The 13,441-nt window shown below is 39.3% G+C and overlaps 1 protein-coding gene across 3 annotated transcripts in view; it reads right to left on the bottom strand.

Moving 5' to 3' along the window:
* The window catches only part of Mtm1 (myotubularin 1), a 120,403-nt gene that overhangs the window by 16,511 nt on the left and 90,451 nt on the right, over positions 1 to 13,441 (bottom strand). For all 3 annotated transcript variants that reach the window (XM_057760257.1, XM_057760256.1, XM_057760258.1), the window contains 3 exons: positions 13,139 to 13,324; positions 3,492 to 3,698; positions 623 to 715 (listed from right to left, as the gene is read on the bottom strand). In XM_057760257.1, coding sequence (XP_057616240.1) covers positions 623 to 715; positions 3,492 to 3,698; positions 13,139 to 13,324 — 486 coding nt within the window. The remainder of the gene's footprint in view (positions 1 to 622; positions 716 to 3,491; positions 3,699 to 13,138; positions 13,325 to 13,441) is intronic.

The following is a 13,441-nucleotide window of genomic DNA, read 5'->3' on the forward strand; positions in this document are numbered from 1 at the left end:
AAAAATGCATGGTTTCTACCAAACCAGAGTATCAAAGTAAGAATTTATGGTGTAATATTGTTCACTTTGAATTAAAAGAAACACACAAATACATTTATACACTATGGGAAGAGAAGAAGCACAGATGGGTAGGAAGAGTGAGTAAATGTTGCCACACTGCAGAACTCTGGGAAGGCCAGCAGAGACTGCCATTTGCACACATAGCAGAGGATTTTTCTTTTTCCTTTTTCTCTTGCACTTCATATAAGAGTAATGCACTTTAATATGTATCAATTCAAGGAAGAAAAAGGAAAAAATGGCCAAAAGTACAGTGTATAAAGTATTACGGGTTAGCAGGCACAGAAATGCCAGGGCACTGTCAGTCCTGCTGACCTTCCATTAGAATAGGTAATCCAGTGAAAATTTAATTTTATAAATTTTATGTGGAGTATTACAAACATACATAGTGGTAGTAATTAAAAAATGTATTCCTATGTCTCCATTGCTGGGATTCAATCACGATTCGTTCATAGCCAGGCCTGTTTCATCTTTATTTCTGCCCTGCATTATTTTGTAGGCAAACTTCAGATGTTATAATACACTATTTAAACATTGAGAGTATATTCATTCCACATATTCTTACCTGTTTTGACATCTGCCACACACAGTCAATAAACTGGAGGAAAATAGGAGATCGGTCAGCATCAGCATGATTTTTATCACCATGACCTATTCTCTGGAATGAATTGATGAAGATGATTTAATTCACAGGTACAAAACAGAGAAAGTATATAACTTACAAAATGCCACAATGCAACTCAGCAACTTGACTTCCAAATGCCAAGCTCATCAGACAGTAAACTCTGTGTGTTGCCATGGAAATATGGAGAAACAACAGATGATTTCATAATGGCAATTTTAAAGATTACATTTACTTGTGTGTTTGGTGTATGTGTGTGCACAACTCCTACATGTGCATGGAAGTCAGAGATCAACTTTCAAGGGTTCACTCTGTCCTTCTAGAAAGTGAGTCCCCAGGACTGAACTCATGTCATTAGGCCTGATGGGAAGCACCTGAGCCATTTCACCATCTGAATAATGACAATTCAGTGAGGGGCTGGAAGAGGAATTTAGTCAATTAAGAGCTAGTTGTGCAAGCACAAGGACCTGAGTTTAATCTCCACTATTCATGGCAAAATCAACCAACCGACTGACCAACCAACCAACCAACCAACCACCAACCAACCACACAACCAATCAAAGCAACTGGTATGGCTGGACAGTAGAGACAGGAGGATCCTTGGGGCTCACTGGTCAGTCAACCTAGCTCAAGCAAAAAGTTCTATGTCCCTGAGATAGACCCTACTTAATAAAAAAGAAGGCTAACTCCTGAGGAGTGACACCTGAGGCTGACCTCTGACCTCCATAAGTGTGTGAACACGCATGTATATACACCCACACAGTCATGTGCATTTATACACATGCTAGCACAATGCAAATACACATAAAACAATGAAAACTAGCACAGCACCATCAACCTATATAACTGTTACAATTATTTCATATGATTGGAATGTTGTACAAGTCCCAGACAGCTGCAGGTGTAGGTGACTGGATGTTCTAGAAGTCTGGACGATCCAAGGTTGGAAATCATGCCCCAAATACAGTTATTATAATTAAAATGCCTTCCTCTGCTACAACCAACACAAACCCATCACAACATCTTTATTAAACAGTAACCAATTCCACTTGAAAATGTTACTCAATCCATTTGTGAGCTTTGGATGAAGGACAGAACAGATCAAACAGCATTTCTATTAGTATTATATATGCACCCTCTGAGAAGCAGCATGGAGCTGGGTCAAGGAGAGATGGTTCAGTAGTTAGGAGCACTGGCTGCTCTTGCAGACCACTCAGACTCACTTCCTAGCACTCAGCAGGGCTAACAACCAGTTTAACCCCAGTACTCCGGAATCTGCTGCCCTCTTCTGGCTTTCAAGAACACTGCATCTATGTGGTGCACAAAAAATCATGTGGCCCAAACACCTCCCCCGACAGAAAACAAATAAATCTAAAAAGATGCTCATTCAAAGGGTACCTGGAAATGAGACCTAAGAATATGAATTGCAATGGGTTTCCTTGATTAAAAAATGTGCATCAGCGAATAACAAAAAGCCTCAAGTAAAAAGCTGCCATTAGTCCAGGGACAATTAATTGTCATCCTAGCTTCCTTCTTTTATGAAATTTTAATTTAAACATTTCTTTAGTTTTTCTTTTCTGAGACAATTCTTGCTTTATAGTCTACACCTGCCTGGAACACACTGGGTAACCTAGGCTTGAAACTCACAGGGTAAACTTGGCTGAAACATATTAGGTAACACAGGCTTGGAACTTACTGGGTAACTTGCCTGGAATTCATTGGATAACTTAGCCTAGGCTGAGACTCACTGGGTAGTCTAGGCCTAGAAATCACCGGGTAGTATTGGCTGAAACTCACTGGGCAGCCTTGGCCTGGAACACACTGTGTAGCCCTGGCTAGAACTCACTGGGTAGCCTTGACTGGAACTCACTATGTAGCCTAGGTCTAGAACTCAGTGGGGAGCATTGGCTGTAGCTCACTGGGTAGCACTGACTGGAACTCACTGGGGAGACCTGGAGAGATCTCACTGGGCAGCAAAGGCATGGAACACACTGGATAGCCTTGGCGGGAAATCACTGGGTACCCTCTGCTGGAATACACTGGGTAGCCTGGACAAGGATTTTCACTGAGAAGCCTCAGTTGGAACTCACTTGATAACAGGCCTGGAACTCACTGGATAGCCATGGCTAGAACTCATTGGGTAGCCCAGACCTGCAACTCACTTAGTAGCCTAGGCCTGGAATTCATTGGGTAACCTTGGCTAGAAATAACTGAGCAGCCTAGGCCTGGAACTCGATGAATCGCCATGGCTGAAATTCGTTGGGTAGCTGAGGCCTAGAAATCAACTTAGTAGCCTATTCCTAGAACTTACTGAGTAGCCTTGGCAGGAACTCACGGGGAAGCCTAGGCATGGAAGTAACGGTATTCCCGCCTGGCACTCACTGGGTAGCCTTGGCAGGCACTTACAACCTTCCTATCCGTCTAAGCCGCCCAAGTTTCAGTTTATACATTTCTTTGCAGACTTCATTACTTTTGTTCTAACTAGAAACAGCCATGATGGATTAACCCTAAAACGTCTTCCATTAGCCCAAGGTGTCATAGCTTTCAAACTGTCAAGTAGTTTTCAATTTTATTCCTCAGATTTTTTTTGAGACAAGGCATATGTAACCCTGGCTCTCTTAGAACTTGCTATATAGTCCTGGATGCCCTTGAACTCAACGAGATCTTTCAACTTCCTCAATGCTGCGATTAAAGGTAAATGTCACCTTGCTTGGCCACTCCTTAGACTTTCATGTCAGACCTTAAGAAACAGTACAAAAACAGTTCTTAAAATCCCAGCTGATTTAAAAGGACAGCTTTAGTGTTTACTTACAGATGCAAATTTATGTCCAAAACTTATCCACTCTTTCTGTACCAATATTTCAAAGCCTTCAATAGTCCTGTAGAAACTGTCCAGCATCAGCATGGCCAGGGATGTCAACTGAGCAGTCCTGTCCCATCCGTCACTGCAGTGCACAAGCACTGAGCTCTTCCCTGAAGAAACTTTGTCTGCAACTTGAATGGCTCCTGTTAGAACAAGCTGCAGAGAAAAATATGCAAGTAAGTAGCAGAGGGCAGCAGGGAGCAATGTCAAAGCACTATCCATCTTCACTCTAGCTCAAGTCCTGATTTCAAAGGTCAATGAGCATCACAAACCAGAACATCAGGAACTACAGGATCCTGGGGAGCTCTCTGTGCTGTGTGTAGAGATCACATTCAGATGCTCTGAGATTCTTTTCAGTGCTCCAATCCTTTGCATGAACAAGTGATATTCTATAGAATGAATAGCTAATTGTCCATTCTTCAGCTGAAAGAAATCTGGTAGTTTCTAGCATCTGTATACTACAAACCATGCTATTGTGGACTTTTGCATTCTCAGTTTTTGATTGGACATGGACATACCATTTTCTTTCTTCTTACATAAACATCTATAAATGAAATCACAGGGCCATATGGCACATGTATGCTCAAGGGAAAAAATATGCCTATTTAAAGAAACAAATTTTAAGAAAAATAGCTATACAACCCCACATTCCTTCCAGTATTATTTGAGGCTTGTATCTTCCCAAGTGCTTAACTCTGAGCTGATTTTAAAAACATACTATCCTGTGCATATTTCTATATGACTTCATTCATGTAGTGTGGTCATAGGACAACTATGTAGAGCCTGTTATCTCCTTCTACCTGTATATGTATTTTGGGGACTGACTCTGGTCGCCAGGCTTGAATGGCATGCATTTTAGCTGCTGAGCCATCTTGTTGACCCTTGAGCTGATTTTCTAAGGTTTATACCATGGAGCACCTCAAATTCTAACACCATGCTTTGAATGTACTATGGTCACTTTAACTAACTCAAAGACAGAGAAAAAATTCACTGAAATGTATTTAAGGACAAGCTCGCTCATGTGAACCATCTGACAAACAGAAAAGATACTGACAAACAGAAAAGATAAAAGCTTAGTATTTTTACATGAACTCATGAGAGAAAAGCGAACAAGAAAAAAGTTAGGGGACCAAAGGATGACAGACCCTCAAAAGCACCAGTGCAGAAGTGAGTGTCCCTGAAATGACTCCCTGCAATCCTGTTTGCAGTTTTAACTTGAGGTACTTCTGCAGAAAGTGCTGCTGAGAAGCAAGGCTAACATTTTAGATTACTAGAGCGCAACTTAATGAAGTTGGGGTTCCAGCACACTGTAGAGGGCAGCTCTCCCCCAAGATGTGCTTCTCACTTACAATAAAAAGACAATTATTTTAGAAAATACTAGATGTTTTCTAATTATGAAATTCCAAAATCACTCTGACTTGGAGTAACTGCAATTATCTAATAAAACAAAATCTGGTTTTCAAAACGAAATCACCGAGAACAAATAATTGGGCACTCTTGTGTGAGAGAGAAAGCTGCAGGGTCTGGCCAGTAGTTCTGGCTGTAAGTGGTCATGAGAAGTTGAGAAGATACAAGAATAGATTTTCCTCAGCCCTCAGAGAGGAAATACAGCCCAAGTGTCGCACCTAATCTGCAAGACTAAGTTCAGTAGCACCTGCTCTACTGCCCTAACCTGCTAGGTTGTATCTGCTGTGTGAGAAACTCTGGGGTAGATGCTCTTACACATGCCCACATGGGCTCCTCAGGCTTCTCACTGCTACACTGCTCATGTGAAGAACAGTAATAATTTCTGTTACTAGTTTTGAATCCCTCTCATTAGGGACAAAATGATAGTCTGATAGTGATCTTCCCTATTTTCTACATTCCATATCGTCCTAACTTCTATACATCATCTTTCCCACACAGCCTTGCTTCATGACTTCCCCAGACACCCAAGACAATGAACCATTTGGACTTTCAACCAGCCTTTCTTTCTTCTTTCTGCTGTAGGATAGGAGCTTTCCCCCACCTTCTTAAGGTCTCTAATACAGGTCTGAATGCATCCATTCATTTTCTCTCCCTCTTGCCCCTCCTCCCTCTTTCTCCTCCCTCCCGCCTTCCCCTATTTCTCTAAAAAATATTTTAATTAAGAAAATGTTTTTACTTTGCTGAAAGAATGAAGAAAGCAAAAGTTGGGAGACATCCTTCTATATTCTGCTGAATTCTTTAATTGGGCTTTGGAGCATTTCCTAATGTTATTAGCAACCACCATACATGATTTACTTCATGACTGCACAGCATTTCATTATATAGATATAACTCTTCGTCTACAGGCAGATTATTTTCAGCGGCTTTTCACTAATATAAAGATTACAATATACTAAACTTTCAGAATTGTGTTTTTTTCTTAATAAAACACCCAAGTTTTCTGAAAGCAGGCTTATGCATCCTATGACTTGAAAGCCTTTCTTATAATCACACAACTCTCCACTCCTTTCTCTTTTATCGAGCTTTTTATTTTTGGCTGACATGCATGCGTGTGTGCCTCGTGTGTGTGTGTGTGTGTGTGTGTGTGTTCAGGTGTTTGTGTAGGTCAAAAGGTTGACATTGGGGGCCTCCCCCAATTATTCTTTTTTATTCATTGAGGCAGGGGCTTTCAATCTATCCCAGAGCTCATCAACATGGCTAATCTGGCTAGCTAGCCTGTTTTGAAGAGTTCCTTTTTCACCTTTCAGAGAACGAGAGTTACAGGCAGGTAGGTTGCCACACCCACTTTGGCATTTATATAGGTTCTGAGGATCAAAATTCCAGTCCTCACACTTGTGTGTCAAGTACTCTAGTCACTGATATGTCTTTCCAGCCCTTATCTAGAGGTGCAAAAATAATTTATATCATCACTGTAATTTCCAACTCTCACCTCCATGACATTGCCAGCCTCCCATAGATGTATACCCTCTTGTGCTTTTTCTAGACATTCTAACATCTTTGGAGCTCTTGATATCTCTCTTTGGGAATGATTTCACGGAATCTCACTTTTCTTCTCTGCCGATTTCAAACTTGACTGGGGCTCCATTCCAAGTCTTCTGATCATCCCTTGATATGAAGCACCTCTCAGCATACTTGATAAGGGGCTCAGCCTAAGTTTAGCACTCAACCACTGACTCCCAAGCTCACATGTCAGTTCCAAGTCTTTACCTTGAGTTCCACTTGACAGACTGCACCAGAGGATGGCATGCCACTACCTCCAAAGCATGGGGTTTCTCTTAAGACTAGTCAGGACTGCCCCTCAACTGAAAATGGAAGCATGATTTTTTTCAGGCAGGTGGATGTACCCTCCTTGTGGCAGTCCTTCATTTCTGAAGCTCTTACATCTACTTAACCACAACACACCACAGGCTCTGCATAAGAAGCAACTTATATCTTGTCTTTTAGTAGCCTTTGTATCCTTGCATTGACACTACTATTTTGAATCTTCTTTTTCTAACTTCACATTCTTTTCTCTTGTATCAATTACATAATCAACCCTTAGAACAGTTCACTGCATTGCCAAACTGTTACCCAAACCCTGAGAATTCTTCCCAGTATTTGACAGTCAAGGCCCTGGCTGTCTGGCTTCTCCCAGATCCTTTGCTAGACCAATCTCACTCAAAACTATTTCTTAGTTTTAGAAACTTTATTATTTTTTTAAAAAAAAACCCTTGCAAATAAATTAAAACATTAAACCATTCTTGTCAACTTGGACTCACCTACAGCAGTTTCTGAGTGCTCACCTCAGCTGTATTCTTTAAAATAGATTCCCCCATCACTCTGCTTTCTGGAAGGACTAGGGCAAGCCTGTTTTTTCAGCTGACTTTGCTATAAAGGCCTACTCTGAACTGAAAACACAGTATCTTAGAATACGATGTTTCCTTTTATACTTAACTTCTTCAACCATCTAGCCACCTTCTTAAGGGCTCTTTTTTTCCTTCACAGGTTCTACCATAATGATCTGCATTAAAACTGTGCTATTTAAAAATATATTTTAAATTTCAGCAACACAGGAAAGCTGTGAAGGTACTGCAGAAGGTTCCAAGATACCTAACCCAGTTTCCCTTCTTAGCATCATTTCAAGGGATATTTTCCACAACTAAGAAACCTATATTGATACAATATTACTTACTAAGAAATTTATCTTTAAGTTTACTGTTTTAAAAGTCCATTCTTTATTCACATTTCCTTAGGATTATTTTTAAAAAAATATTTATTTACTTTATATGTATGGGTATTTTGCTTGCCTGTATATCTTTGTATAATGTGTTTACCTGCACATGCAGAGGTCAGAAGAGGACATCAGATTCCCCTGCAACTGGATTTACAGAAAGTTGTGAGTCATCATAGGTGATGGGAATCAAACTCAGGTCCTCTGGAAGGGCAGTCTATGCTCTTATTCACTTAACCATCTCTCCTGCCCCACATTTCCTTAGTTCTTAACCTAATGGCCCTATTGTTTCTAGAGTCCCATTCAGGATACTACAATATAGTTAGAGACCACAATTAATTGTTTTATAATTCATTTATGGGGATGATATATTGAGAGAAATGAAAATTAGACAGGAAGAATAAAAAATACAATTCTTGCCAAGTTGGAAAGCATAATTTCACTAGAGAACAATATATCTTAATAATTCACCTGCTTAAAATATGCTTTTGGTTGGTGTGTTTATAAAACTACATGGTTTCCAAAAGTAATAGTTCACTAACATAGTTCCTAATACTTGTGATTCTGGGAATCCCCTCTGTATGCTATAAATATGCTTTATTACCATTGGTTAATTTTAAACTCATTTAAAAATGTAATGTATAATTAAAAATTGCAGATTAATAGGTAGTCATTTATAACAGTCAAACTTGTAATCATGATAGGTTTTCTAGATGTATAGAGATATATTTCAGATGGATAGACATTCTTCCAATATTTCAAAGATGTACAGAATACGGCATTTAAAATGTTTTGAGAACTTAGGCTTTTCTTGACAATGAGACATGTCTACTTCTGGCAGCAACAATTACTTAAGAGGATGATGGACACTGAAGAAACTCCTTATGGAGTTTGCTGTCATTGTGGCAAGATTAGCCATTTGGGTAAGGAACTGCTCTTTCCTGAACTAATTGATGGTAATGCTGTATGAACTGGATATGAAGGACCCACAGAAAAGTGACTGCTAAACTTTCCAAAAGATGGGATGGTCCTTTAGGCTTCCTGCTTCATGAAAGAGTCTGCCAGACATTCTGCAGGACATAAAAAAAAATGTGACAAACTACCAATATAGGCAGAACAGATCTTCAAATTTCCTGCTTCACTGAAAAGTCTGCTGGATACTTACGGGCCTGTAGGCTAAAGATGGGTGCCCCAATGTTACAGAACTTTGAGTGACTGTCTGATGTAGGAGGGCCTTCTATCTATCTGTTGCTTTCATTGGTTAATTAATAAAAAAACTGCTTGGCCTGATAGATCAGAACATAGGTAGGCGGGGAAGACAGAACAGAATTGTGGGAGGGAGATGCAGAGTAAGGCAGACGCTATGATTCTCTGACCCGACAGTGACGCAGGTTAGAATCTTTCCCAGTAAGCCACTACCTCGTGGTGCTACACAGATTATTAAAAATGTGTTAATCAAGATGATAAAGTTAATGGTTTTTAAAAAAGGGTAAAGTCTTTAAAAAGACAAAATAAAGTGATAAAGTAAAAATAAGCCACGTTGATGTGGGAAGGTCTTCTGTTTTGTATTGATTTCATTGGTTAATAAAGAAACTGCCTTGGCCATTTGATAGGCCAGCCCTTAGGTGGGTGGAGTAGACAGAACAGAATGCTGGGAGGAAGAAGGAAGTGAGGCAATCGCCATGCCTCTTCTCTCTGGGCCAGACGCCATGGAACCAGCCATCAGGACAGACATGCTGATTCTTTCCCGGTAAGCCACTACCTCGTGGTGCTACACAGATTATTAGAAATGGGTTAATCAAGATGTGAGAATTAGCCAATAAGAGGATAGAACTAACGGGCCAGGCAGTGTTTAATTAATACAATTTGTGTGTTGTTATTTCGGGTGTAAAGCTAGCCGTGTGGGAGCCGGGTGGGACGAAAAGTAGGCCTGCTCACCACATCACTACACCACGCAAAAATGGAAAATTCACAGAGAGTCTGGATTCTTTGTATTATTGTGTTTTTTTTGAATTTTTTGACTGTAAAGGAGCTAAGTACAGAGAGACATTTCATTAAATGGGCTACCAAGCTAGACCAAAATGGATATCATAAGGGTATGAAAATTTGGATCCAAGTATATGATGCTTTGGAAAAGAGGTTCTTTTGTTTTCACAGAGAATAAGACCCTGTGGATTGCTTCTATCCCAATATGGTATGATAGACCACGCCCTCCTAAAAGATCACCATAAACACCTTCAAAAAATTACTTCACTCAACTGCCAACTGAGATGAACCCAGCAGACAGGTTATACCATAAAAGACCTAAATAATAGTGCCCCCTTTCAGCACAAAGCAGTTTGGAGAAAAATAACTGCGCCAATATTCCTAAATATTGTTTATAAATGTTCTTTTACATTTAAAGGGTGAAATGATATAGATATGAATAATTAACATTGGTATAAATTTTACTCTATTGATATAAATTTAAGGTCAATTTTGTTATATGTATATGTATTTCTGACCTTGACTAAGGTATTGTGATTATGTAGTTCATTTTAAAATGTAATTTATAATTAGGAAATATAGGTTGCTAATGGATAATCATCGATAATAGTAAAGCTTGTAGTCATGTTAGTTAGATTTTCTAGATATATAGATATATTTCAGTAGATAGGCATTTTTCATATCTTTCAAAGACTGTAGAATATGGCATTTAAAATGTTTTAATAACTTAGGGTTTTTCATGACAATGAGACACGTCTGCTCCTAGCAGCACCAATCTACTTCAAGAGGAAGATGGGCATCGAAGAGGCTCCTTATGGAGTTGGTTATTCATTTGGGCAAGAAACTGCTCTTGCCTGGACTGTTGCATAAACTGGACACAAAGAACCCACAGAGAGAGGACTGCTGAACTTGCCTAAAGATGAGATGATCCTTTGGGGTTCCTGACTCATGAAAGAGTCTGTGAGACATTCTGCAGGACACAGCAGATAGTGACTGACTGTCTTTGAAATTTCCTGCTTCATGGAAAAGTCTGCTGGATACTATGGGCCTGAAAGCTAAAGATTGATGGCCCCAATGGTACAGAAGAACTTTCGGTGACTGTACAGGCAGAGAGATATCTCTGTCATTTCTAGAGTTTTGAAAGCTGCTTATTTCTTGTTTACTTAGGCAAAGACTTCTGGAGTCTTTGATGGAGTTGAAGAATGGTTAGTTATAGTTTTCCTTAGTTATGATAAAAGATAAAATAGATATAAATATTGTAACTGTAATTCTTGCTTGATAACTGTTTTGTTATATGTAATTTTGCTAAATTAAACAAAAAGCCTTCCTTTTTGTTTAAACAGAAAAAGGGGAAATGATGTAGGAGGGTCTTCTATCTATCTGTTGCATTCATTGGTAATTAATAAAGAAAACTGCTTGGCCTGATGGGTCAGAACATAGGTAGGCGGGGAAGACAGAACAGAATGCTGGGAGAAAGAAGCAGAATCAGGCAAATGCCATGATTCTCCAGCCCAAGACAGATGTAGGTTAGAATCTTGCCGGTAAGCCACAGTCTCGTGGTGCTACACAGACTATTAAAAATGGGTTAATCAAGATGTGAGAGTTAGCCAGTAAGAGGCTAGAAATAATGGGCCAGGCAGTGTTTAAATGAATACAATTTGTGTGTTGTTATTTCGGGGTATAAGCTAGCCAAGTGGCTGGGAGCCGGGCTGCGGGATGCAGCCCGCAGCTCCTCACTACAACTGTCCAGGCAGCAAGATGTCTCTGTCCTTTCTGGAGTTTTGGAAGTTACTTACAATGAACTTCCTGTTAACTTAGGTAATAGTATATCTGATGTGGGAGTGTCATATCAATCTGTTGCTTTCATTGGTTAATTAATAAAGAAACTGCTTGGCCTGATAGGTTAGAACATAGGTGGGTGGAGTAAACAGAACAGAATGCTGGGAGGAAGAGGAAGTGAGCTCAGACGGCATGCCGCTCCTCTCCAGAGCAGACGTGATACAGCAAGCCGCCAGGTCAGACATGCTGAATCTTTCCCAGTAAGACTGGTGCTACACAGATTACTAAATATGGGTTAGGCAAGATAAGTCACCACCTTGTGGTGCTACACACATTAATAGAAATGGGCCAAGCAGTGTTTATATGAATACAGTTGTTATTTCTGGGGCATAAGCTAGCCAGGCGGCCAGGGCCAGGCGGCAGGAATGCAGCCCGCAGCTCCTTCAACAGTATATCCTTCTATGGTCTTTGGCAGAGTTAAATGCTACATATAATTAAAGTTTTCCTTAGTTATGATAAAAGATAATTATATACAAAACTTTAAACTCACAAAACAAAATAGATGATAGAGTATTTTCCTTAATTGCCAAATGCAAATGGACTAAATATTATGACTGTAATTCTTTCTTGGTAACTGTTTTGCCGTATGTAATTTTACTATGTTAAAGTTAAAACCTTCCTTTTTAACTAGATAGAAAAGGGGAGATGATATGGGATTCTCCTTAGTATGCTGTCAATATGTTTTATTACCACTGTTTAATGAATGGAGCTGTTTGGGCCAATGGCTTAGTGGAGCAAAGCCAGGTGGGAAATATATATATAGAGAGAGAGGGGAGGGGGAGGTAGTGTCAAGGAGAAGCCATGTAGCTGATGAAAAAGAAGGGCACGCCAGAACCTTACTGGAAGGCCACAGCCTAGTGGTGATACATAGATTGATAAAAATGGGTTAATTTAAGATGTAAGAGCTAGGTAGGAATACCTGAGAGTCATTGGCCAAACAGTGTTATAACTAATATAGTTTCTGTGTGATTATTTGGGTCTGAGTGGCCAGGAAATGATGTCTACATACTTGTGCTTCGAAAAGAGAGTTTTTATGCTTCTATCAGGACAAACAATTGAATGTAATCAAAATGCAAAACCTCTTCTTTAAAATTAATCATTAGCTGGGCAATGGTGCACATGCCTTTAACTTCAGCACTCAGAAGGCAGATGCAGGTGGATCTCTGTGATTTTGAGGCCAGCCTGGTCTACAGAGTGAGTTCAGGACAGCCAAAGCTACACAGAGAAACTTTGTCTTGAAAACCACCCCCCCAAAAAACCAATAAAATAAGTTATTAATAAATTGTTAAAATGAAAACAACAACAACAAAAGGCACCTCTGTCTTGGTCGATGAGTGATATACCTAATAAAAGTAGGATAGTAAATGGGCTATTTGTAAATAAACCTAAATGAGACTATTTACTACTGACAAGATTAGAAGAGAGAACAATGTGAAATCTTCAATTCACGCAAGCAAATTATATAAAAAAATCAAGAATCTTCTACCGCAGTTTCTTTTTCCACATGCAATTTTTGAATATTTGAGGAAAAATTTCATTTTCTTCAAAATAAGTACTCTTTTATAGCTGCAAATATTTTTTAAAGTATACTTGCCTTGATATGTTCTAACCAATGAGTAGACTCCAAACTGGACAACCAATGAGATTCTTCAATGTTGGGATAAACAATGTCTTTCACTTTTTTTAAAGATTCACGCATAACGTGAATATTATGAATGTCTAAGAAAGAAAGTTCGGCGTTATGATATGCATCATCACTTTCATATCCTCCTCCTGTTGCCTAAGAAACAATAAGTTTATAATCAGTTAGGTTTTCTATTTTATTAGTACCTTAGCCAAAATATCTCATAAATTATTTACTTTCAAAATTTTAATTCCAACCCCTCTAATTTAAATA

This window comes from Chionomys nivalis, chromosome X (genome assembly GCF_950005125.1).
Source record: "Chionomys nivalis chromosome X, mChiNiv1.1, whole genome shotgun sequence".
Taxonomy (NCBI): domain Eukaryota; kingdom Metazoa; phylum Chordata; class Mammalia; order Rodentia; family Cricetidae; genus Chionomys; species Chionomys nivalis.